General features: G+C 48.9%; 1 protein-coding gene across 1 annotated transcript in view; it reads right to left on the reverse strand.

The window, feature by feature from the left end:
- VWA8 (von Willebrand factor A domain containing 8) overlaps nt 1-27,956 on the reverse strand; it is a 1,418,144-nt gene that overhangs the window by 1,181,872 nt on the left and 208,316 nt on the right. The window contains exon 4 of the mRNA XM_078657276.1: nt 17,085-17,195. Within this exon, the coding sequence (XP_078513402.1) occupies nt 17,085-17,195 (111 nt within the window). The remainder of the gene's footprint in view (nt 1-17,084; nt 17,196-27,956) is intronic.

Consider the following 27,956-nt stretch of genomic DNA (forward strand, 5'->3'; position numbering starts at 1 on the left):
TTTCTGACCGCCCGGATTTTACTCTGTTTAGTGTCTCTGTGCACTTTCTCACTGCTGTCCAGTGTTTAAGTGCAAGTGCTCCTATTGTAAATTGGATTATAGATTGGTATTTCCATGATTGGCATATTTGATTTACTGGTAAGTCTCTAGTAAAGTGCATTGAGAGTGTCAGGGCCTGTAAATCAAGTGCTGCTAGTGGGCCTGCAGCACTGATTGTGCCACCTACACAAGCAGCCTTTCAAAGGGTTCTCAGACCTGCCTCTGCAGTATCTGCGCACAGTTTTTACTGCCATGTTGACTGGCATGTGCCCCCACTTGCCAAGCCCTAACCTTCCCTTTTATTACATGTGAGTCAACCCTAAAGTAGGCCCAAGGTACCCCTATGGGCAGGGTGCAGTGTATGTTAAAGGTAAGACATATCCTGGTACGTGTGACATGTCCTGACAGTGAACTCCATTATAATTCATTTTCACTGTTGAAAGGCTATCTGTCTAAAAGGTTAGAATGGGCAATACTATAAGATTTTAGAAGCATATCTTCCCATTGGAACAAGATGGAGAAATTGAGTTTAGTATGCCTGAACTCTGAATGTAGAAATGCATCTTTTAGCAAAGATGACTTTTATGGTCTTTGTTTGAAAATACCACTTTTAGAAAATAAGAATGTTTGTGCCTAACCATCCTGTGTGACTCTGCGGGGTTGTGGATTGACTATCTGGCTTTAGAGTGACAGGGCTGTGGATGTGCATTCTCTTCAGACATCCTCTGGGGGGAGGGGTGAGTCAAGGCTGGGCTGAATAGACCTGGGATGCATTTAGAGTGATGGGAGGAGATTTCCTTGAACCTGGATGACCATGGTCGGTCTTGGACAATGATACCTCCACCTCCTGCCGGGAAGCTGGGCCAGAGAGACCAAACTGGTTTGGAGTGCGCTCATACAATATCTGACCAAGAGAACAAAGAGAAACTGAGTATAAATATTGGGACCTAGATCCCAGGACTTTAGAACTCGCTTGGATCAAGGAACCTGCAAAGAAGAAGAGCTGGAAGAACCGCCAGGAGGAGTACTGCCCCTTTGCTGTGTTGTTGCTTTGCGGGGTTGGCCTGCAGTTGCTGATTCTACCTTGGGCAGTGAACGGACTGGACTGAACTTTCTTCACTAGTTGCGGAGTATCTCCAACGGCTTGAAATATAGCTTGTCTCCTGTTCATGAGGTTTCATGGACAGCCATTACTTCACTTACGTCTGGGTACCACCACTAGAAGTGTGGCTTTCAGTTGCCAGAGAGGGGAAAAGCAGCCAACACCGTCACAACCACAGCTGCTGGCTTGGTGTCCTGAGAGCAACACGAAGGGCACCGCGGCACAACGCACCACAACCCTGGCCTCACTGATGATGACACCGACTGCCGCCGCCACAGAGCCGCTGCTTGCACCGCGGCCTGTGGGCACCACACTCTGCACCGCCTTGCTACACTCCCCTGCCCTGGTCTCACTGACAACTAGGCTGCCTGCTGAACTCGACACCCATGACAGCACAGTGGTTGGGGGGCACCGTTCGTAAGTCACACGACATACCGCCCCGTCCCACACTACGGTCTGGGCCAACTGACGCCAGCTTCCATCAACCGGCACTGTCGCTTGCACCACGATCTGTCAGCATCGCCACAAGCACCGCCTCACTCGGCACCGCAGCCCTGGTCTCACCGAAGCTGCTGGATGACTGTCACAGAGCCATTGCCTACTACGTGAATCAAGGGCACCACACGCTGCACTACTACGCTACACAACACAACTGTGATGGTTGGCACAACAGGCCTGCACCAACGCGGTTGGCAGGAACCAAAGGTAATATTTATGAGTCTGCTGACACCAACACCAGTCTACCTGACGCGGTCGTCCCGAACTGTTGGATTCTGTTGTTTCCAGCACCGCAGTCGCCTCGGACGGAGCTTCGTACTCCGAACAACTACATTTTACTGTTATTCTTGCCAAGTGCATATTTGTGATTAGTGTATGTGGCTCTTTTATCGTTTTGGTCTTGTTTGCACAGATAAATATTGGTTTTGTTTCTAAAACTGGTGTGGTGCCCTGTTGTAGAGTTTTCCCTGTATTATGTGCAAATGAACACACACTGCCTCTGAGATAAACCTGACTGCTCATGCCAAGCTACCAAAGGGGAAAGCAGGGGTTATTTCAGGAGTGTATCCCCCTATTCCTGACTAGAAGGAAGGGTCCAAATTTGGACAACAGTGCAAACCATTGCCAACTAGAGACCCCCTATTTCTAACACTGTTTAAAAGCGTTACATGCACAAAACTCTGTTAATCACATTAATGGCAGTGTTAGTATTTCTTTATGTATAAAATGCATGTAGGAGAAAAAGAACTGAATGCGACAGCTTGATGATCGTTTCCAGATGTTAAATAGCCCATAATATTTTGTAATGGCAGGACCTCACAGAAGTGGAATGATATTCCAAATAACCAAAAGCATGAGGTGAGAGGCAAATAGTCTTCTCGGTCAGCCAAAACCGACTGTATACATCATTTAACCCCTTCGATGCTGATGATTTCTAATGACTGTAGATGTGATGTATGGACTCGGGGGGATGTTCAGTTTACTCGCGAGGCAGATGATGGCATGAATAAAGATTTCAAGGTGCGAAATTTCATATATGTGTCCAAACTAAACACACACAGGCCCGCAGCAGTTAAGTTCATTAAGTAGAAATCAGAGGATAGCATGACAATTATAATTTCAAATGTACCAACATTATAGGATTGTTTTCTTTTACTCTCTACAAATGCAACATTCCAGAACTCTTTACAAATGTTCTAACATCTACAAAACTCTAGAACATGCATCCTTCTTTTTATTGTTGATCATGCATGTGTAAATGCTTTTCAGGTGTAGTGGAAGTAAGGTGGATGGATGGATTCAATGGGAGACAGCCATGACAATGCGGGCTTTACACCGCGCTGCCATTACGACGCTGCCATCACAACGCAAGTCGTTATAACGACTCGCGCTGGATGGCGCTAGATACTAGGGAATAGTAGATTTACTATTCCAACACCTTCCCTACTGTTGCGTAGGCTGGAGTTGGAATAGTAAATCAAACTATTCCAAAATCCAGCACCTACAGCGCAAGTCGTTGTAACAACTTGCGTTGTAATGGATGCGTCGTAATGGCAGCGCGGTGTAAAAGCCCGCGTTGTCATGACGTACATCCGGATTCAATGTTCAAGATGTTAGGGTGGGTGTAATTAGTGGGGTCAGTAGTTTCAGCGTTATATTTTTCAGATTTTGGAGTATTATTGGTTTGGAGTATTAGTTGGGAATGGGGCAGGGATGGAGACCTGTACTGTGGTTTCTTACGTACCTCTAGAGATATGGGTGTTTTGTAAATTCATGTGGGGTATGGAATGCGGTGTACATCTAAGTAAAAAGATTTACCTTAGAGAATAGTTTGATATGGGTTCTAGACTACTTGCAGCAGGTTTCAAATGTTGTGGTCGCGAGGGACAGTGTTTTGATATTAAACTGGTACAAAAGGGGGTGGTGATGGACGGAGCATCCGAACCAGTCAAACACTCACACCCAGTCAACAGATCTGGGTTTAATCCATCACCGTTCTTTAGCCCACTCTGCCACCCCAGTTCAGACATGGCCATATGCAAATCAGTCTGACCCTGTGCCTCATGGGAACAGTCAAGTCCGAACTGCCAAGCATATTAAACTGGCACACGTATCGCCATACTATGAGTGAGAATACGGTTCAGCATGAAATGTCTGTGCTTTAGTCTTAAGGATAACCAGGCAGGAAACGGAGCTGCACAATTGATTCTGTCATTTATTGAAGTCAGGCTCAGGCTAAAGTGCTTTTGCTCAAGAGCCCCAGCAAGACCTTTAGCAGCAGTGAGGGGTTTAGGGATACAGGAGAATATTTGAAGTTGGGCAGGTTGCATTGACTTATTAAGCTGCTTGCGAGGTCATATTTTTGGATACATTTGAGATGCACTTTTATTTTTGAGAATTGGCCCTGAGGCATTATTGTTTTGTGAGGTGTGTTGGTGGATCATTAGAGCCTGTTATTTGGAGAGGAGATTTCTTTGGATCAGCTGATTGTTTTTGTTTTCGACATGGAGAATCTTTCTTGGGATTTCAATTTAGAAGGGAAGATTGTGAGTAAAGATGTTAGTATTAATACAGAATTGTTGGGAGCGTATATGGAGGAACATTTTGGATGTCTGCTTTCTTTGATGAAAGGACTATAATCTAGGCTTAGGGTAACAAGGCATGAAGTATATCAGACTGACAAGGAAAGGTATTACTTTGTGAGAGATGGCAAGCAGGATTTGGCTTTATATGTTGGAAGGAATGCCATTAACAATAGATGGCATCCGAAACAACCCAATACGCTTAATACATTGACCTGGAATTTTAGAGGCCTGAATGACTATAGAAAGTTGAGGAAAGTTCTGGCACATCTCACCAGACATAACATTGATATTGCGTTACCGCTCAAAAGCAAAATCCTTAATTGCAGGGAGCTCCCTGGAAACGTACATGTGGCAGGGTTCAATTCTCATGCACAGGGCGTCATAACTTGGATAAAATCCGAAGTCGGGACTGCAGCTTTGGCCATTGGAAACGGATGGAGATGGGAGATATGTTATTTCGAGATGTAGCTGGAACGGGCTAGATCTGATTATTGTTAACATATAAGGCCCGAATTACGATAACCCCAAGTTCTTTGGAGAGATTGTTGGGAAGATGCGACAGCACGGGATGGCTTACCAATTATGGGGTGGGGACTTTAACTGTGTATTAAACCCACAATTGGACAGGTTGGGAGGCCCGGAAAGACGCCCCTCTGCAACTGCTCGAGCAATCACGGGGGCGATGACGCAATTGGATCTATTAGATGTCTGGAGAACGAGATCTCAAGGCAGGGGAGGGTATACACACTACTGTACATACCATAACCTACACACACAAATTGACTATTGGTTGGGTTCTGGGGATTTGTACACGAGGGTCCGGGATTGTGCAGTACTTCCTCGCACTTTGTCAGATCACTCTCCAGTGCTCTTGGTCTTGGAGAGCTCAGGCAAACGCATTCCACCTTTCACATGGAGATTCCCCCTTTGCTCCCTATTAGACTCTGTATTTAAAGCTGATATTGCGGAAGCGATAGAAAGTTTTTTCGAACACAATATAGGGTCCGTAAACACCTTCGCCGTTGTATGGGAAACTTTCAAAGTCTACATTAGAGGAATCGCTATGACTAAACATTTGGGTGTCCTTCGGGCGCTGTGAAAACAACTATCAGACTTGGAGGGCAAACTACAGATGCTAGAAAGTGGACGACAATCCGACGCCGATGATCAGGTGCAGAGGGAATTCCAAGAGCTACTCAATGAGTTTCACGACACAGCTGACTCTGAACTAAAACACTTAGGCAAATATGCAATGGCCCGCACATAAGGAGAAGGCAAGCGACCGGGCTCAGTCTTGGCGTCACTACTAAGAAAGTGAAGGGAGAAAGCAGAGGTGGCGGTAATTAATGATGAACAGGGGGAACCCATCACAACACCACTGGACATAGCTGACAGATGTAGGCACTATTATTCTACATTGTATGCCTCTAGAGCTGGAGAACTGGACGTACAGATTTTAGATTACTTGTCGCACATCAAACTCCCTTGGCTTATGAATACACACGGGGAATACCTCATGCGCCCGTTAGAAGTAGAAGAAATAACAGCAGCACTATCAGAAATGAGAGCCGGCAGCACTCCAGGCACAAACAAACTAACGGTATCCTTTTATAAGGAGTTTAAGGACTTACTTACTCCACATCTTAGCAAATTGTTCGTAGAGATCTATGAAAGAGGTCAGCTTCCCCCATCTATGAGAGAGGCTCTTATTGTTGTCTTTTTGAAACCAGAAAAACTACTGACAGGGTGTGTGTCGGCAAATCGCTTGACCCCACTTGTTCCGTTGTTGGTTGCTCCGGAACATGCCGGCTTTGTTCCCAGGAGGAACCTGACGTATAATTTAAGAACAGTATTCAGCGCGATTCAACATATCAAACCGGAAGTGCAAGCTGTTGCAGTCTTCCTTGATATGGAGAAGGCATTCGATTCGGTCGAATGGTCTTCTATGGGACAAGTTTTAACGAGATTAGGGCTGGGGGCCATATTTCTATAAACGTTGTATGTTCTGTACAATAATCCGACTGCTAGAATGAAAATTGGGGACATGATAACAGACACAATACGTATCACCAGAGGTAAGAGACAAGGATGTCCGCTCTCCCCGATCCTCTATGCACTTATTACGGAACCGTTGGCCTGCGCGTTCCTGGAATACCACAGACACAGAGGTATTCGCTACCCGGGGTATGAGCTAGCTATATCCATGTACACAGATGATACGCTGCTTTACATTCGAGAGCCTGAACACAATCTGTCCCCAGTCCTCCGCGAGGTGATCTAATTTGGCACATTGTCTAGCCTTAAGGTTAACTAGACCAAATCAATCACACTCCCACTCGCTCCCACCACTGTGCAGTTTACCCCCGAGTTTCCTTTGCAGTGGATGACAGGCCTGGTGAGATATTTGGGAATCAAAGTACATACGGACTGTGAGGTAGTATTTCAAGAAAACTATGGAGCTGCAGTTAGTACGCTGGAAGACGACGTAGAGCGTTGAATTAGACTGCCACTCTCATTTATGGGTAGGGTCTCAATAATGAAAATGGTTAGGTTGCCACGGTTTTTGTTTCGGTTTGCTAATTACCGGATGGTCCTCCCTGGCTCTTTCTTTCGCACACTCACATTGCTACTACTCAGGCTTGTCTAGGCTTGGAAACATTCTAGGGTACGATGGGATAAACTAATGTTGCCTTATCGTATGGATTGTCTGGGGGCTCCGGATCTGAACCTGTTCTATAGGGTGGCGCAGTGCGCACATGCTCATTTTTGGGTAGGGTCTCAATAATGAAAAAGGTTAGGTTGCCACGGTTTTTGTTTCGGTTTGCTAATACCCTGATGGTCCTCCCTGGCTCTTTCTTTCGCACGCTCACATCGCTACTACTCAGGCTTGCCTAGGCAGGGAAACATTCTAGGGTACGATGGGATAAACTAATGTTGCCTTATCGTATGGGTTGTCTCGGGGCTCCGGATCTGAACCTGTTCTATAGGGTTGCGCAGTGCGCACATGCTCATTTTTGGATACATGGCCCTGCAGACACACCACACATCCAGATTGATAAAGGAGTCGCAACGCCGCTTCCTTTGCCCACCGCTCTTATTTAAACCTCTGAACCGCAGAACTGGGATTCTCGATTCAATCAATTCGACCGTACATGCTTGGCACCATCTTCTTAAGTTGCAAGCTGGAGTCATATTGGAGTGATGTTGGGGAGAGGTGTGGCGCCGCGGCCAGGGCGACTGACGCTGGAATCTGGGGACCACGGTTCGATCCCCGGCTCCGGCGGCAGGTTAGCCCAGCACCATGTGACTCTGGGCAATAGCTCGCTTAATCTTCCCGACGGCCCCCAGCGCCTAGAGACCCTTACGGGTGATTGTGCGCTTTACAAATGTGGACTTTACTTTTACTTTATTATATTCTCCATTGGCTCCCCTCAAATGGTGTCGTTGGCTACCTGCATGCACAGATGGGGGAGTAACTTGGGCGCTGAATGCTATAAATATTACAAAGATTGTGAAACTGTTTGATGAGGGCATGGCATAAACGTGGGCTGAAGTGACTACACAGGGTCAACATAACACATTGTTACATAGATTCCAATTTCACAGAATGAGGCACTCGTTAAAAGAAATTCTGGGAAGCGACCTCGCCTAGCCACCTGATTTGGGCCCACTCACATTCATGATAAAAACAGAATTGCCGGTGCAGATTGTGTCCAGGTTATATAAATCAGCACAGGATTATCGGGCCAACCATTATACTAAAGCCCGGCTGGCAGAATGATTTGGGGATGATATAGACGATGGAATGTGGAGGTACTGCTGTGAAAGTACGAAACATAACCTCTGAATGGCAGGTATAGGCTGATCCACTTTAAATTTCTAAATAGAATATACTATACCCCTGAAAGATTGCATAGGTATGGGCTGAGGGACTCGGCTTAATGCGAAAGATGTGGTACTACCCCGGCTGATTTCTTTCATGGTTGTGCCCGGGAATTGCCAACTTTTGGGTATTAATATTTAAGACACTGGTGGAAATCACTAAAGAAAAACTTACTCCAGACCCTGCACTGGCACTACTGGGATATACTAAACACCTGCCTAAATCTATCAGACGTTTAATTGGCATGGGACTGCTAATGGCTAGATGTAGGGAGACAATTTGTTGGTCCCGTGGCCCGATCCCCACTATAGACAGTTGGTCGAGAGACATGGTGTACTGCTGTACACAGACTGAAAACTATAGTGAACTCCTTCCACCAAGCAATCGTCCTAAGAACTTTTGGGAACTATATGGAATATATATGGCTGCCAAAGACAATGATGGTAAAAGTAGAGACGCTCCTGTTTAGTAGTATTAAGAGAGTCTGACTGATGGGAGAAGACAGCTATGATAGGCCCCAGGTTTGCTACAGTGCTTTACATTTGTACAATTCCTATATTTGGTGTTAGAATAATTTAGGTAGAAATATGTCTTTGGAAATGTCTTCCAGTGTCACAGTATTTTATATGTCATATTGGGGTGTAAACCCTGTGAAAGTAAAAGCCCTCACACAATGTAACACAAAGAAGTAAGAGGAATGTTCAAGTGTATGCGGTCTTACCAAGAAGAGTCTCTGTATTTTTGTTTATTTTTGTGGTTTTGTATAGAAATTCTAAATAAAAATATTTAATTAAAAAAACAATAGATGGAATTCAGTTAAAATGTGAGAAAACAAAAATATTTCAATGGCATAAAGCAGTTCCACTGATAAGACAGAGCATGATGGTCCCAAAAGGGTGTCTGCTCATGAGACTGATTGTGTGATTGTGGAGGGGAAATAAAGAATTACGTTATAAAGCTGTGCGGCAGCTCACAGCTTATTAGAATTTGTTTTTTTATAAAAGCTAAGAGGTGACATGCTAATGTGTGTGTTGGGATGAATCTCCGGGCAGTGGGTATGTGGTACTTATTGTTGACTTCTAGATGTTTTAGGACCTGAGCCATTATCATGTTTATAGTCAATCCCGAAGTGGCGGGAGGAACAGCCTAGACCAGAAAGGGGAACTGGGGGAACAGAGTGGATAGAGGGACATCGCCCAGGATACTAAATTGTGTTGTGACTAGATTTCTAGATTATGTTCCATTCTAGTCTGTATTAAAGTACTTTTCTTTCTTGAAAGTCAAGCACCTGGTTGGACCCTCACTTATTGCACTGCTGACTGCTGTGTGACTGTTGGGTTCTGAGCTCAAGGACTCCCACGCTATCTCCCTGAGAGGACTGTGACTGCTTGCCATCAGCGCCGCTGAGAGGCAACTCTAAACTTGGCCCAGTTTTCAGAGCCATGCTGAGAACATACAAACGACCCCAAAACCCACAGTTCATTGCAAGGAGCCCCGTCTTGCTCCATGGCCCCCCCGAACAGCATCTGACAGGGTTTGGCTGAAAGGAAAGGTCATAAGCTTGTCTTATAACCAACAGAAACCGTTGGCCCGAGGTAGCTGTGTGCCAGCTGAGTAGAAGAAACATTCCTATTCTGCCCCCGCTGGCCACAAGTGACTCTCTAGGGGAGAATCAAAGTTGGTAGGTGGCAGCAGGAGAGGAGGAAGATGAGGACTGGCCATGCTGCTGTGGGCCCCATCCTCAACGCCATCACAATATTTTGATGCCCTAAAGGACTGAGCCGACTGCTAGATGGGCTGGGACAGTTTGTTTTGGCGATAAGTGTGGCCCCATGAACAAACCCTGAACTTCTGGAAAAAGTGAAGACCCAGGGCTAGAAAACCCAAGGAACAAGCCATGGCTATCTTTGAGCTGCTCCCGAACTGAATATGCCTGGTTTCAAAGGGCATATTTTAGAAGCATGTCTGCACATCCTCAGAACAACCTGTGGTGCCATCTAGGCATGATGATGAATGACCACACTTGTGCCCATAGCTCGGCCTATGCAGCCTGTGGTGTCGGGAACCCTTCCTGGCTTTTCCCTGTGAAGTGCCCACTCCTGGGCACCCCTAAGGTGAAGCCAGGCATCCTAGCGTTGTTGGGGCCGTTGTGGAGATTAAGCAAGCTATTGCCCAGAGTTGCAGAGTGGGACCCAAGATTAGAATAGGCACCGAGGCGAGAATTATCAGGTCTGAGGAAATTGAGCCCAAGACCTGCTGAGACGGGAATTGAACCCTGTTCCCGGGCTAGACCTCTGCATCAGGGTCTGCTGCTCTAACCATTGAGCCACACTTCTCCACCTGGGTAATAGTGTTCCAATACTCTGTGAGGGGAGAGGTCAAGCTCTCGCTCATCATATTCCAGCAGGCATCAGTGTATCTGTCTAGCAGAGACAAGGCATTCAAGGAGCGTTAGGCCAAGTTAGCGGGGGGAAATACGTTCTTGCTAACGGCGCCAATGGACTTAGTTTCTGTCAGGTTGAGCATTAGGAGAAGAATTGAGTCTTACTTTGCTGGACAAAACCTGCATTACAAGAATTTCAGGTTAAGGATGCAGACTCAAAAAGGCTGGGTCACCCGTATAAGGTCTGTTGCGTTTCACTGTGGGACAAATTACTAGAAGTGTCAAGGAGGGCGTCACTGAAAGAAAAACTATGAGCCACAGATGAAGAGCAAGGCTTTCAAATCTCAGTCATCACATTAGTCTTAGTTTCAGTAGTAAGCTGTAGACACTCTGCTGCACTGCATACAATCACAGCAATCAGCAATGGAAACACCTTCTTTGGTGGGAGGGTCCACTGAGGCATCCAATTCCATTACAGGCAAGCTACCCAGACTACTTGCATTCGGCGGTCCTGATGATGACCAACATCTGTTTCCTGCAGGAACAGCAAGGCTTGAACTGTAGTATTTGGGGAATTGTCCCTAAAACACTGTCTTTGGGTAGAACTTCTCTTTGGAGGTCAGTAAAGTGGAAACAAATTTAGGGAGTGGCGCTCCAGTCCAACATAGACGTCGGTGTGCAAGGCTGGCGCCTCTATATGGTTCCATGCTGCCATTACCAGGGGTGGGACGAATCCGCCGCAGATTCCAATGGCATCACCTATTGGTGCATAGTAGAAATAGCTGGAAACTAATATGGATCCTGCCTGGTGACTGGGGGAATTCAAAAGGTGAGGAATTTGCAGTAACAAGTATCCATCAGAAACATGGTGTGTATATATAATATATATGTATAGAACTGGCAATCATTCTTACACACTGCTCTTTGAACATGTTAACTGTGTCAACCTTAATTTTTGTAAATCAAATTTACATTTGAAGTTTACAATGTACTTTTGAGAACATAAAAAAGGTTCTGCTTTTGCAACATAGAGGAAACTTATATTGCTGTTATCAAGGCCGATACAGTTAAGCTGATTCAAACACTGTAACAAATCAGTGTAGTCTTCACTAAGGCTGGGAGTCAGCTTTCTTTGAATGTTATAACCATGACCAAACAAGTAGACTTATGAGGCAGACAATAAAAAATATTTTGCTATCAGAGCCATACCATGAAAACTGAAAATGATGTCTCAACAACGTTGTGTAGAAGTTAAAATATGATCAGTTTCTATTGTATGACCCTGGCAGCTCAAACAATCTCAAAGCTAGCCATTTCACTTGCAACAATGGCTGCCACTTATTCATTTATCCCTAAAAGTATTTTGCATAAGCGTAGATAAAGCCAAACCTATAAAAGGGCACATGATTGCTGGTGTTGGAAAATGATTAAGGCTATTCTTAATGTGGGGACACGTTTCCTAAATGAGAAATACAGAACTCTTTGAGAAACTAGGTCGAGCACTGTGAACTATGTCTCAAATCCTCTTTGAGAAGTAATCACTAGTTAGTTATTTAATTGCTCTGCTCATGGAAGGGGACCACCTCTGTTATGGTCTTCCTGTGGAAGATGGTTTGATTCTTAGAAGGCAGATTACCCTAAAAAGGCCATCAGTAGCCTTAATGTATGGACAAAACGGAGAAATCACTAACCCTAAAGAGCATCCTTTGCGGCACTGGAAACTGTTTCACTACGGGGGTGCAAATTGTGTTCATGCAAGGCCCATGCTAGGGTCTGGCATAGCTGAGCCCAGACTGGGAACCCAAAAGCAGCCCAGGCTAACATGCTCAAATCGGCCAGCGCTCCTCGTCTCCTTGAGCTATTGCCCTTTTTTAGGTCTCGGACCGACGGCTGGCTTGCCAGCCGGAAGTCGGAGAATTAATGTCTTTCAGTGGGTGCTTTAAACCCGCCTCTCTCCTCGTCTCTCCTCCATTGGCTGGTTTCCTAAACGGAGGCCAGCCATTGGAGGAGAGAGGCGTCCCTCGAAAGAAGCTCCGTCTCTTTCGGATTCGGGGGCGTGTTGGTGCTGTTCTTTCCACTTTTAAGCCCCGCCCCTTTTATGGACGGCCAAATACGCCCCCGAATCCGAAAATTTTCGGAGTTGCGGCCGCCATTTTTTTTTACGATGTAGGCCTCTTAGAGCTGTGCGTCTATCAGCTACGCTTTCCATCGCTTTGGAAATCTATGAACGTACGCCTCCCAAAGCTGTGTGTAACTCTAAGGCATGTGTGTCTAGAAGCGTGTGTTCTGGTGGACGCGAGGTTCCCAGTGGCAGCACCTTCCAACGTGCAGTTACCTACCTCCCAGAGAAGTATGAAAAGAGATGGTTTCATCCTCTGAGAGTTGGGTTTCTGCCAGACTCCTACAGCTCTGTGTTTTCCGCGTCTGTGTATCTCCAAGGGCAGTGTGCCTAGAGCAGGGTTAGCAGAGATGTGTGTCTTCCAGGGCTGTGTATAGAATGTCTGTCTCCAACGATCGGGTGCCACACCCGCTGTTCACTTTCAAAGTGTGTGCCTAGAGCTGTGTGCCTTGCAGCGCTGCGAACTACTGCGAGCTGCCCTGCCTGCTCCCCCAATCCCTGGCAGACGGTGCAGAGCAGCCGCCTCCCCGCAGCAGGCTGTAATAGAGGACGGATGTAATAACATGCCAGCGGTGATAAATCAGGCGGCCCCTCCCCCGGAGGAAGGTCTTCAGAGCCCTGCATGGCCCCTCACTCAGAGCACAGCTACCCTGCTAGAGATCACACCGTGCACCTACGACCACCATGGACGCGCGAGCCCTGGCCCTGCTGAGCCTGCTGCTGGCCGACGTCTGCCTAGAAGGTGACTCCCAGCGCGGCGCAGATGCCAGGCTGCTCTTGGGCACATCCAGTTAACTACCACAGGAAAGGGAATTTAGGTGTGCACTCACAATGGTCTGTGCACTTTGTCACCTCAAGTCCAGCTCGAGAGGGGGGCGGTGTAATGGCTCTCTGAAGATGCAAACCTCCCCCATGCCCCCAGCCCAGTGTACTGACGGTGAGTTATTCCATGCCAGCCTCTGGCACTGCACGAGTCTTCAAATGGCTGCCACACACGGGAAGGGGCACCACTGACAGCTTCCTGCCCAGCGCCGCTCCCTGGGAGGGGGCAGCGCACCACAGATCGCGCGATAGGTGAGAACCCCAAAGCCAAGGAAGCTCGTGCTTAAAAGACACCGACATCGCAGACTGGCTGAGGTCTGTCAAATTGACGTTTCTCTCGAATTGCCCTTTCCACTGAAGACAACACAATACCATTTCCCCGACTCTGTGTATTTCAGGACGGCTGCCTCCCCACAACTAGCCCGCGTGCAAAGGGGAAGCAGAAGCCGGCCCCGTAAAATCTCCCAATGCGGGCCCCTAAAGAGTAGGAGATACAGTTTGGCATGGGACATAGTATAGCCTGAAAAATGTGCCCTTCCCTCAAGCAACACTGAGCATTAAACACGGAGCTTCTCTCATCCTTCTTGTGAAAGGACCCCAGCCTGGGAGTTCCCATCACACAAAGCTCACGCGGGCAAACAGCAGATGCCCTATTTGCGATTACACCGCAGCGCTGCGACACCTTTGCAATGCTATTGCCGGATTGCAAAATGCAGCTTTTTATTCCCCAGAGTACAGCCCCCACCTCAAACACACCAAACCCACGCAGACGTTAAAAGAGTACAAAAAAACAACAGAGCAGAGTTGCGAACTGTTTGCAGAACAGCGTGCTTGAAAATGTCTGGTTTCAGCCAGATTGTTCCCTGACGGATGTAGCGCCCCACGTCTTAAACAGAGACTCGGGGTACTTCATGCCTCGTGCCCCATCTCCAGGAAGGTCCCCCCTAGACCACAGAACACTCGAATTTATAGCTCATTGCGATTGCTTGCAACCGGTATGAATATCACACCTGCATCAGTCCCGTGTCTCACCACATTCTACCCTCCCCTCGCCGTTATGCTCCATACAACTACAGGGGGCGCTCGGTCACACAGTAAATGAGTTTCAAATGAACTGCACTGCCCCATGTCCTCCTAGCCACAAAGCCACACTGCCCTCGCCCCTGCTATGTGAAGCGGAAGCGCGCAGGCCCTCTGCAAGACAAGACAGCCACGGAACACAAACACCAGCTTTCATACCGCCACTCACACTTGATTTGTCAAGTAATTTCAGGGATAAATTCCTTTCCAGGGTGGGGTCAGAATACCCAAAAATTAGTGGAGATACGGGTGAATGGGCTTTAATAAAAAAAAGGGCAATTGTAATGTAAAAGGGCTTCTTGGCACTGTGCAGTGCATTCACTGAGGTTCTGTGTCTGGTGAATGCACGACAACCACGGGGGGCTCTGAACGTCTGTCACTGCCCTTTTGCTTCTGTTGTCGCTGATGCAGGGCTCGCCTGACACGGGGAGGCTTGTATGGTAGAGTGCAATCCTATGAATGTGGGGGTATCTATAGTGCAGTGCACTTCAGTCACTTGGGGGCAAGAGTTGATTTGGCTGTGGTACAGTGAGGTGCTGTCTCTGGTGCTGTGCAGGACAACCACTGGGGGCGGGGTGGATTATCTCGGTTATAGTGCTCGACTGTCAATGATGATCTTTTATCGTGCAGTGCATGCCCGTGCTCGAGGCTTGCCTCTAGTGAAGATCACGACTGACACTGGGAGAGGGGGGATTATTTTTAGTACAGTGTCCCATGCACGCCTGTAAGCTGGGTGCTGCTTATATTGCAGTGCTCTCCTGTCACTGATGTGCTGGTGCTGTGAACTGGTAACGGAGGTTGTCTCTTATGCAGTGCACTCCTGTCACTAGGGTTTGCTTACTGCTTCTGGCGCTCTGCACGCACATCACTGACATGCTGCTGTTGGTGCCTGCACGACGGGTATGTGTGCATGTGGGTGGGGGGGCAGGGATCACCTGACACAAGAAAGCTTGTGCGGAATAGTGCACACTAGTGACTATGGGGTCGTCTCTAGTGCAGTGCACGTTATTCATTGGTGACAGTGTTCCTGAATTCTACAGCAGGGGGGCACTGGTGGTGCATACAGTAGCCAGATGATGGCTGGAATGGGTATGTTTTAGTACTCAACATGTACGATACGTTAGTACTGTACAGTACAATGCTTTGCTGCACTTGAAATTTCCCAGTTGCATTCTGCGTGCCTGCATGTTGAATGGAAAGGTGCTCCAGATGCGGCATGTATCATTGATCTACTGCAGGATGAGACAGTTTGTGGCTGTGCACTGTCCGTGCTAATGTATGCTAAGTGGAAAGGCTTTGTGTTTGCTAGAGGTGTTTAAGTTTGTGTGTGACTCTGTGTGTGTGGGTGGCTTTGTGTGTGGGTGGGTGGCTCTGTGTGTGGCTGGGTGGCTCTGTGTGTGGCTGGGTGGCTCTGTGTGTGGCTGGGTGGCTCTGTGTGTGGGTGGGTAGCTGTGTGTGGGTGGGTAGCTGTGTGTGGGTGGCTCTGTGTGTGGGTGGCTCTGTGTGGGTGGCTGTGTGTGGGTGGCTCTCTGTGTGTGGGTGGCTCTCTGTGTGTGGGTGTCTCTCTGTGTGTGGGTGCCTCTGTGTGTGGGTGGCTGTGTGTGTGGGTGGCTGTGTGTGTGGGTGGCTGTGTGTGTGGCACTGTGTGTGTGTGTGGGGGGGGGGGGTAGCTCTGTGTGTGTGGGTGGGTGGCTCTCTGTGTGTGTGTGTGGGTGGCTCTCTGTGTGTGTGTGGGTGGCTCTCTGTGTGTGGCTCTATGTGTGTGTGTGTGTGGAGCTGTGTGTGTGTGTGTGGCTCTGTGAATACTCTCTACTACTCTCTAATGCTCACCTATTGCCATTGTAAATGACAATACCATTTATTTATGGGTTTTTTAAAAATGAAGAAAAATGTCATGGGCAATGCCAATAGCTCTACCTTTAATAACGCCGAGACCATTGCATTGTAAATGCTTGTTATCCATTTATTCTCTCTTGTCCTTCCCTGAACGCTTTCTCTTTACCTTTACCTTTACCTTTACCTTCCTCTCTCACTCTCTGGAAGCCTCGCACTGTCTGCAGCAAGTAGCCCCAAGGAGTTGGGGTAAGTGACAGAGGCACCAGGAGCGCCCCTGGGTTTTCAAAACCGGCCTAAAAGGCCTCCAGACCACCGGGGAAATGCCTTGAGAACAAAAGGCCTGTCCGGCCATGACTGAAGAGCAATCTGCACGCCTCACATCAGACTATATAATGAACTACTGCCCAGCCTACAGAAGTGCTTGATGCCTCCCATCCCCACAATAAATTTAAGCATTTCCACTTAGACACCTGTCTTCAAACAAATAACAATTCAAATGAAACAAAACCCTGATTTTGCTGAAACTCGCGTGAGCTTGCCTCAGTTGTTTCACTTACTTAACACTTGAATACTATATTTAGAAGGTGACAGCAAAATCAAACGCTTAGTGACACATCTTAGCAATCCTTCTGGAATCCAATTGACACCTCTCCCCGAGCTCCTTCTGCTGCAGTCAGGAAGAAGCAGAAATTGTACAATGGCGTCAACTTTAAAGGAGCCACATGGGCGAGACTTGCCTGATCAATGTAATAGGCGGTTCCAGCCCTGATCTCCCTCCGCTGTTTTAAATCCGTTTCGGTCGTGTCTCTGGACAGCGCAATGTACTCAACCTCGCGTCGGGTCAGCTCCTGTGGAGAATGGTGACAAGCTGTTAATTCTACTAACAAAACCACAACCAAACAGTCTTACTTTATTACTGTAGATTATTCAAGTAGAAAGTACAACACAATTGTATCTGTAAAAGGGTCCTCTTCAAAATATGCAAACCTGTTGTAAAAATTACTGTAAACAACAATGTAAAGGTGTTGAACGTAACAAGAACGGAGGAGGCCTTACCTCATGCAAACGGAGCACGCACCTTAATTAATGTGAAGCCTAATTGTAGGAAACTGTGTTTTTGATTAAACCACAAAAAAACTGTGCTTAACCGTCTGGCAGCTTAAAGCGTGCTACACACCCGTGAGGGTCTCAAGGCGCTTGGGGGGGGGGGCTACTACTGATCGAAGAGCCAGGTCTTGAGAAGTCTTCTGAAGGCCAGCAGGTCCTGGGTCTGTCGTAGGCCAGTAGGGAGAGTGTTCCAAGTCTTGGCTGCGAGGTAGGAGAAGGATCTGCCGCCGGTGGTGGTTTTCCGGATGCGTGGGACTGTGGCGAGGGTGGCATAGCGGAATTTGCGGGTGGGGGTGTAGAAGCTGAGTCGGTCATTGAGGTATGATGGTCCGGCATTGTGTAGGGCTTTGTGTGTATGGCCGAGGAGTTTGAAGGTGATCCTCTTGTTGACGGGGAGCCAGTGCAGGCCTCTCAGGTGGGGTGTGATGTGGCTGCGTCGGGGGATGTCGAGGATCAGTCGTGCCGAGGTGTTCTGGATGCGTTGCAGCGGTCTCAGGAGATTGGTTGTTGTTCCTGCGTAGAGGGCGTTCCCGTAGTCCAGTCTGCTGGTGACGAGAGCCTGGGTGACGGTTCTTCTCGTGTCTGAGGGGATCCATTTGAAGATCCTGCGGAGCTTTCGGAGAGCGTTGAAGCAGGAAGCGGAGACGGTGTTGACCTGCTTGGTCAATGGTGAGGGCGGAGTCGAGGATGATCCCTAGGTTGCGTGCGTGGTTGGTGGGTTCTGGGGCTGTTCCTAGCGATGTCGGCCACCAGGAGTCGTCTGAGGCTGAGGGGTTTGAGCAGAGGATGAGGACCTACGTCTTGTCTGAATTCAGCTTCAGCCAGCTGTTCTACATCCATTCGGCGACGGCCTTCATTCCTCTGTGGAGGTTGGCTTTGGCGGTGTGGGGGTGTTCAGTGAGGGAGATGATCAGCTGAGTGTCGTCGGCGTAGGAGATGATGTTGAGGCTATGTTGTTGTGCGACGTAGGCGAGTGGTGCCATGTACATATTGAACAGCGTCGGGCTGAGGGATGATCCCTGAGGAACGCCGCAGATGATCTCGGTGGTCTTGGAGCGGAAGGGTGGGAGGCGGACGCTCTGGGTTCTGCCAGAGAGGAAGGGTGTGATCCAGGCCAGGGCCTTCTCTTGGATTCTGGCGTCATGGAGGCGTGCTATTAGGGTGCGGTGGCAGACCGTTTCGAAGGCTGCTGATAGGTCCAGAAGGATGAGGGCGACTGTTTCTCCTTTGTCCATAAGGATCCTGATGTCGTCGGTGGCGGCGATGAGGGTGGTCTCGGTGCTGTGGTTGCTTAACATAGAGGCAAGATTAGTGGCGGCTACACCACTATGGGGGAGGAGCGACACCCCACTGCTTTTAAGCAGTGCAAAGTAATAGCATAAAATGATAATAACTTTAAATTATTATCATTTTATGCTTCCTGCTGCTTTGCGGCGGGTGGGTCAGTGGGGCTGCTCTGCTCTCGTAACAGGTAAGGGGAGGAGTGGTTTGCCCACTCCTAAGTGCACATGACTGGTTGGCCAACCCTCTTGGGCCGCCTAAAATAGTCATGCTCACTTTCCCTGTTCTCCATGCAGGCTGCATTACAGCCTGCATGGAGAACATGCCCAGGCCCCCTTTACGTGGCTGAGCATCCAACCAGGATGCTCAGACCAATCACAAGTTGCACTACAGCATTGAGATTGGTCAGGGGAGCATGGATGCTTACCAATCACAATGCAGCATTGCAGTGTTGTGATTGTTCAGTGGGGCCTGCTTCTTGTTCCACGAGGAGAGCAAGAGCAGAGACGCGGGACCCAGCGGCAAGCTAAGTTTTTTTAGTTGTAATTCTTTATATGCACACCATGTGCCCCCCATCACACCTCATCCACCGTGTGCCCGCCCCTCCATCCGCGAACCATGCTGGCCGCCACTAGGCAAGATGTAAAGTATTTATGCAGCACTCAATCGGTAATAAAGTAGAAACATAACAAGAAAAATCCCTCAACAATTTAGAAAAATAGAGCCATTTTTTATATGACACCAGAACAACAAAAATCTAATCAGTAGAACCTTTTAAAAGTTTTTAGTAAAAACTAGCACCTAAAAGAGTAAAGCGCCAACTGCGGCATCTAGTAACATGAGATAGGGACAGAGTTAAAAGTTATGGATCACCGCGATGGAGCGTTGTTCAGATACATGCAGTGGATTAATTTACCTACAAACTTAGAAGAAATTTGAAAATAAGTTGCTAAGAAGGTAAAGTTCAGCAGCGCAAGGCAGCCTACGGAGTGGGAGGTGGAGGCACGTCATCGGGGAGCCACTAGACTAAGTTGTGGTGAAGATTTCTATGTTCGGACTTAGTCGCTTTTGGAAATCGAAAATCTCCATCGAAACAATGCTGCCGGCTGTAGTAGTTGAGGGCTCCACAATGCCAGATACCCCTTGGAAGAGGAGCAACTAAACAGGATTTGCTGTTACAGAGAAGAGCGTAGCAGGGCAGTCCGTTGAGGGTACAAAGCAGGTTTCAAATAGCAGTGCAGTCCTCTGGTAGCAGCAGGTCAGTCTACTAATGTACAAAGCAGGTCTCGGACAGCAGGGCAGTCCTCTGAAGTACAACCCAGTCCTAATGGGGGTCATCTGCAGGCCCAGAAGTGAACTGAAGAGGGTTACATTTTACACCTGGGCCAGCCTTTGAAGTGGGAGAAATTTCAAAACCCCTCGCCCCCACATCTGGTTCTGGAAATTTCCGCCCCTTCCCAGGTTCCAATAGGCCTAGTGTTAATAAAGACTGATATCATGTACATTGTGAGTTTGCTGGAGGCAGCCTCTTTGAAATGTAAGTAGAGCAGGGAACTGTTCTGCACCTCCCATCCTGAAAGGATGGCCCTTCCTGCTAACACCTGGTCCCCCTTTGTCTCACTATGGGAGGAATACACAAAGGCCTACTGCCACTGTATTCATAGTTATGTGACTCAGAACCCAGGCTGCAGGCACCAAATTGTTAGGACAAGAAAATGCCAACCTTCTAAAAGTGGAATTTTCAGAATTGAAGTCCAATGAAATTACAATTCTTTTGAGACCAAGTATGACATTTCTATATATCCCCCCCAAAAAGTTGGCACTTATCAAATGTACTACGGTACCCAATGTTATCCCATGGGAGAGGAAGGCCTAACAGTAGTGAAAAATAAATCTAGGAGGACATGTACAACTTAAAAAACACATGTCCTAACTTTTCAATACAAAGCACCCTACCCTATAAGCTGTTTAAGGCCTACATTATGAGTGGCTTATTTATATGATGAAGCAAGGGTTAATAGGTTAATTTTGAACGGTCGAATTGGCAGTTTAAAATTGCACACTGGCTGGAATGGCAGGTCTGAGACATGTTTTAAAGGGCTACTTAAGTGAGTGGCACAATAAGTGTTGCACGACCACTAGTAGAATTTGTTTACATATCCTGGATACAAACCGTGACACTTTACTGTGTCATTTGGATATAAGCCAATTTTACCATATTTAAGGGAGCAGGCACACACACTTTAGCACTAGTCAGCAGTGGTAAGGTGCACAGAGTCCTGCGGCCAACAAATACAAAATTCAGAAAATACAAGGGGTGAAGGGCAAAAGTTTGGGGATGACCCTGCAGAAAGCGCCAAATCCAACACCAATCATGATGATGGGGCCAGGAGGTCAGATTGACCTATACAGCACTTAGGCAGTGTCCAATGGCTGGGCTACCGGTCAGTGTGTGGGCCTTTTTGGCTGTGCTTGGGCCTGTTTTATGGTCGCTACACTGGTTTTAGTGTTGATTTCCCTGATATTAAAACAAACCTTGACTGCAGCAAGCTGAAACCCATGCAGTGTTCCATACTTTGCAAACTGCTTATGCAGCATGACTTTACACATTTAAAACTGTCTGACCTGAGCAACTTTTTACCTACACAATTCTCTAATGAGGGGGCCACTTATACTTGGTGCGCCTCTATCTATTGTCTGCCTCAATCAGGCTCCGGGGTCCACCCCTCACTCCCCACTCTGGCCCAGAGCCATACATGCTCCATTTTCCCTATCAGACAGCAGCAGCAGAGCAACTGGTGGCGTCGCTTGGGGGGCTTGCTGGGGCTCCATCTGTAATTGTTTTAGACTCATCATCAAGGAGACAACTGCAGCCAGCAAAATAAGACACTGGCATCTCAGCCTGGGATTACTGATTTTGTTCCTGTCTGCATTTCATATTTTACTTACTCGTGAGCTCCCTAAGAGTATTTGATTTTTTGTGTTTATATAGTTTCCTAATGTAAAACACTTCTCATGTATATTGAGTGGTGTGAAAAGAGTCGCCTCTGTATGTTTGTGCGAGTTCGGGTTGTGGGTGGGTGTTTATAAAGGGCCATGATTAAGAGCTATAGAGTTCAGGACGAAGGAAGTGTGAATTTTTCAAACTGTCCAGCAACGGATCACATGGGGTTCAGAATAACTGCTCATTCAATCCTTCAATCCTTGGCCTCTCTGAAGAGCAAGGGTCAGGTGTGCCAATTGTAAATGTAATTCCATGCCAAAGTGCTTTAAGGAAGTGCACGGCTGTTAAAATATTAACATGGTGAAATTTAAAGAAAATGCCGTGCATATGGGTGAGTGGGTGTGTTGTGTGTGGGGAGGAGAGTGTTAGGAGATGCAAGTAAAAATGTGCAGAAGAAAGTGACAAGAGGGTGCTGAAGAGGAAAGAGATGAGGTGTGAGATATGCAGATCGAGGGTTTCAGAAAGATATCAGGAGAAATTAACATAAGTGTCTTACCAAGAGACTGCAGAACAAAGTGGTGGCAGGAGAATTGGAGTGATTGAGACACTCCAAAGATCACTAACCCTCACCACAGAGCTTAGTACTGCTTCATAGTCTGCTTAGAATGTTCCCATTAATTTATATGTGTTTGTCATGATTGCCCATTGTAGGTTACCCCGCCATTTTAATCTGTGGCCCCATGCGTGCCCCCTCCTAAAATCACTTCTAGAGATGGTACTGCAAGCCGCTACAGCATGGATCAGACTAGCTTTCACCCACACGATATTAGACAGGCAAGGTTTTAACGGGTCACCCTTTCATAACCCAAAGAACCAGTGGGAAGAAATCAGCAAGTGTGACCAGGGGGTAAAACACAAGCATATGATTTGTCTCCTTCGGTAATCGGTACAGACAAGTAAATAAGCACTAGAAACCAGTAGATCCGCCCATTATTTTGCGCTGGCACATGACCAATCTTGGCTTTACCAATGTTTGTGCACATGTGGGTGGACAACTTTTATGTGGATAGCCATATTTTAAAGTTTTTGCCATACTTTCTTATTGCTTTACCATTTCAAGATGGCCAACACAATAAGAACCAACACATCAGCCATAAGAATGCATTCAAAGAAGTGCAGCATGATGCAATGAACTCTGGTTCAAATATGGTACAGTTATCTCGTGTTATGCAACCGAGGAAACTCTGAGGTTGATCAACCATGCAGATAGATTTATTAAAAGTTACTATATGTGCCTTCTTTAAACATAATCAGGGGGCGTGGCTAGCGGCCGAACATGGCGGCAGCTTAGAGGACTAGCTCCGATCACGAAGCGGCCTCTCCAACTATCCGTATAATAATCCGTGGCTGAATTGAACCTCAGACGGAGGGACCGACGGCCCGGGGCCGGGCGGTGCAGGCGGCAGGTAACCGGATGAAAATCGGATGCCTGGGAGCGGAGTTCCAGCCGAGTTTCGGTGAGCCCGGAGCGCAGGCCTGAATCCGGGGGACCCAGTGGTCGGTGAAGCCGACCGGAAGTGTGATCGGCCCGGCGGCGGCAGACCGGAAGTGGCCGGGACTGGAGGGGACCACCGCGGAGAATACGACGAGCCTCTTGTCGACACTGGCTGCGAGCGTGAACCGCACAGGAGATTCTGAGCTGCTGGAGGGACGAGGGGACAGCTGAGGGCTGGGGCGCCGTGCGGAGCCGACTGTGACAACACGGTGAGGAGCCATCCGTGTCGGCCGCCGGAGCGGACAAGATCTACGGGGGCTGTGGAAAGCCTGCGGAGCTCGCCCCCCCCCTCTCCGCCGTCCGCGCGCATTGAGCCGAGAAGCAGCGCTGAACGCTGAGTCTGAGACGTGAGGCTGCGCGGCTCGGGCGCTGAGGGGCATGAACGTCGGACTTGTTGTTGATCGCCCCGTCCGCGTGGCGCGGGCCCACTGCGGTGCCTAGGGACGCCATTGTTGTGAGGCGCTGCAAGTGACTCTTCGTACTACGACCCCTTGCTGTGTCGCGGCCGGGGCCCTGTGGCGCGTGGGCGGCACGGACCGGTCAGAGGGGGCGGACCGCCTGGTGGGGCAAGTATACTGTGGCTACATCTCCGCTACTGACTGAGACGCGGTCCCCATCTACATCCGGCTGATTGACCTGGCTGAACTGCGGGCGTGCCCGTGCCCGTGGTCAGCCTCTTCTCTTCCGATCCTTCCCTCCAGCTGGCTTGAGGTGTTGTGAGGTGGACATCATGGCAGGAAAAGGCGCTAAGGGCGGCACGACCCAGACGCGTATCGAACGATACACCAGTGACAAACAAGCCTCCCCTCAGGCAGACGGGCGGCACACCTCCACGAGGTCGACGGACAATGCGGGGCCAAAAAAGGCGACCTTGGATGACGTGATGCGAGCACTCACGCAGGTCCAGTCTACGGTGGGTTCTATTTCGACTGAAATCACCCTCATTCGAGCAGACCTCCACAAAATGGCCGAAAAAGTGGGGTCGCTGGAGCTGGTCACAAAATCTCTGGTGGAAGATGTCTCAGAGCTCCAGACGGCGATGGAGGCAGTCACAGCTGAGAACAAAATGCTGAAGGAGAAGCTGGATGACCAGGAAGGACGCTCCAGGCGGAACAACATCCGAATTCTTGGAGTACCGGAGTCGGAAGGTACTAGAGCGACTGACCTCTTTGTGGAGGAACTCATCAACTCGCAGCTCCAACCTAAAGGCCTGTCTGCGTTCTTCTCGGTCGAAAGGGCGCACAGAGTGCCAGGTGGTCAGCCTAAACCGGGAGCGTCCCCTAGACCGATCCTGGCGAGATTATTCAACTTCCGAGATAGGGATGCCATCCTGCAAGCTGCGCGGGTGTCTCCACCCGTGAGGATTCAGAACTCCACCGTGGCATTCTTCCCGGACTACACAGCGGAGGTGGCAAGAAGGAGAAAAACGTTCATGGACATAAAAAAGGAGCTCAGAAGGAGGGAGATCCAATATTCCATGATATTCCCGGCTAGACTGCGGGTGGTGGCAGAAAACAGGACTTGGTTCTTCGATAATCCGGAGATTGCCCGGGACTGGCTGGACGGCTGGCGACCAACCTCCCAATCCCGACGTCGGGGGCAAAGTAACAAGGATCAGCTTCTGGTGAATCATGGCGAAGCTCGAGAGGACGACCTGGCGACCGGAAGGAGTTCGCCGCTCAGAGACAATACTGATGCTGAACTGGAGGTCGATTCTTAGTGACACGGCAGGTACGAGACTCCTTTGATGGAAAGACTGTTGCCTGTGCTGCCGTGGACGCTGGGCTGAGGGCCTCTGCAGAGGGTATGAGGGGTCGCTGACTTTGGAGTATTCCTCACCCCCAACGAGCAAGTAACTTTGTACTTTAACTTGGGTGGGTTTAAGCACTCTGCTAAATTGGGGCGGCGGGCAGTTCTGAGTCCGTGTGGCAGGGAAGCAGGGAGGGGGGGAGTTTTGGGTAGGGGAGGGTTGTTACGAATTATCGGTTTGTATTGTTTGACTCTGCTGATTACACTGAAATCCACATTAGTCACAATGTGCCTACCTACACACACCGAATGGCCTGGTGCTGTCTCGAAGTCGCTGGGCCAGCCACTGCTTGCAAATGAGGGGCGCCCTGGGTTTGGGTACACACCAGATACGACACTACCAGGCCCTACGAGTCATGAGTTCGCGACTAAAGATTTACAATGGCAGGACTGCCACACTCCAGTAACGTGATCGATGATCCCGGAGCGGGGCCTGTGCCACCAATACAGATCATGTCGTGGAATGTCAGGGGTCTGGGGGATAAGGTGAAGAGAGGGCTGGTTCTTCAAAATATTAGGCATTTCCGCTGCGATCTGGTCCTCCTTCAGGAGACACATTTAGTGGGTGCAGCTAGCAAGGCTCTAGATAGACGGGGATACCGTATGATCACACATTCGGACTTCACTACGGGGTCCCGTGGGACTGGCATCTTACTGAAGAAAACATCTCGATTTATTCTACAGACTACCAAGACTGATGGTTATGGGCGCTTTGCAGCGGCCTGTGGGCAATGGGAGGGAGTCTCCGTCAATGTGGTGTCTGTGTATATCCCACCGGCATTACATGCGACTGCGCTTCCGGACCTGGGAAAGTTCCTCCTGGAACTCCCCGACGGAGACCTAGTGGTGGGAGGTGATTTCAACGCGCTGGCCCATGCTACACGTGATAGGTTCCCGACCCGGGCGCAGACACCTAGCCTGTCCAGATTTAGTGAGTTTGTTGAGGCACAAGGGCTGGTGGACATATGGCGACACCTACACCCCGAGGACCAACAGTACTCTTACTACTCTGCCACACACGACTGCCTATCCCGTATTGATTACTTCCTTACACTGGGGGGCGGCCGACTTACGGTGCATGATGTGCAGATACGACCCCGAGGTATATCAGATCATTCCCCCTTGACTATGTCCATGTCCTGTGCAGCGATAACTCGTACGAGGATTTATCCCGTTTACCCCGGTTATCTCAAGATTCCCCACGTCCGTAAAGACTTGCAGAAAACAACTAAGCTCTATTTCACGGAAAACTCAGCCTCAGTGCCCTCCCCAACGACTTTGTGGGAAGCATATAAAACGGTGTTTAGGGGACAGGCGATTGCAGCGATAACGCGACACAAACGTGAGCAGAAATCGGAACTGCTAGCTCTGGAGCTACAACTGGAGCAAGCTAATGTGGCCCATATGGCGCACCCATCGGAAGATACACGTCACTCACTCCACCTAAGCCAACAGTTACATGGCGATCTCCTCAGGAGATGAACAGTAGAAAACATTGAATCGACTGCGCAAAGAATCTATGATGTAGGGGACAAAGCCAACAAACTACTGGCTTGGCTAGATAAAAAAAGTGAGGGAAGCAGACATATTCTACAATTAAAGGGTCCGGAAGGGACGTACCATACACGTCCCTCCGAGATTGTTGAAATCATGGCTGACCACTATCAAACGGTCTACAACCCACTAGAGGCGGTTACAGCTGAGGCGGCGACAGCAGCGCTGCAAAACATACCGGTCGTCACTCTACCGTTAGAGGTAATGACTGAACTGGAGGCGGATCTGTCGGAAGATGAGCTCCGAACGGCGATTGGTGCATTACGTACGGGTAAGGCACTTGGCCCTAACGGGATTCCAGTTGAGTGGTTTCAGGCAGCGTCGGACACCCTGTGCTCGCCACTGATGGCCATGTTTGAGGAGTGTCGAGAAACGGGGATTTTACCCCTAGATCAACGGATAGCGACCATAGTAACTATCCCAAAACCAGGTAAATCGCCCACGGACTGTGCGTCCTACCGCCCAATCTCACTGCTCAATGCAGAAGCCAAAATTCTGGCGAAGCTAATTGCGAACAGACTGACCCCGCACTTACAAGGTCTGATACACCCGGATCAATCGGGTTTCATGCCGCACAGAAGCACGGCACTAAACCTCCGGCGTGTACACGGGGTGCTGGCGCGAGCCCACTTGCTGTTGGAACCGGCGGCCATTCTATCATTAGATACCAGAATGGCTTTTGATATGGTGGAATGGCAATACTTATTCGCGGTTCTGGCTCGTATGGGCTTTGGTCCCAAATTTATCTCCTGGATCAAACTGCTCTACATGGAGCCGGTGGCGCATGTGGCGGCCAATGGCCACATCTCTCGGGCGATCCCCCTGGCCAGGGGGACGCGTCAGGGATGTCCACTGTCCCCCCTATTGTTCGCCCTAGTGCTGGAACCGTTGGCTACTGTCATTAGGACTACCCCACTAATAAAAGGTCTTACATGGGGAGACGCCTGGGAGGACAGGATATCCCTATATGCCGACGATATGCTGATTTATCTGTCTCAACCGGAAGCGGGCATTCCGAATTTGTTGGCAATCTGTGATGCGCATGGACTGCACTCCGGATACATGATCAACTGGACGAAATCGGTAATCTATGTACTGAAAGGTCCGGCGCCACTCCTCCCTAACAGTTGCCCGCTGGTTATAGCCGATGCCTCGTTTAAATACTTAGGCATCCAGGTCACTAGTGACTCAGATGCGTTCTACGACCTGAACTTGACACCTCCCCTTACCCGTCTGCGGGCGGATGTACGACACTGGAAGACCTTGCCCCTTACACTGCTGGGGCGCGCGGCGCTGTTCAAAATGATGGCACTGCCGCGCCTCCTTTATGTGCTGGAAAACACCCCGGTCCTCATTCCA

This window comes from Lissotriton helveticus, chromosome 8 (genome assembly GCF_964261635.1).
Source record: "Lissotriton helveticus chromosome 8, aLisHel1.1, whole genome shotgun sequence".
Taxonomy (NCBI): Eukaryota; Metazoa; Chordata; class Amphibia; order Caudata; family Salamandridae; genus Lissotriton; species Lissotriton helveticus.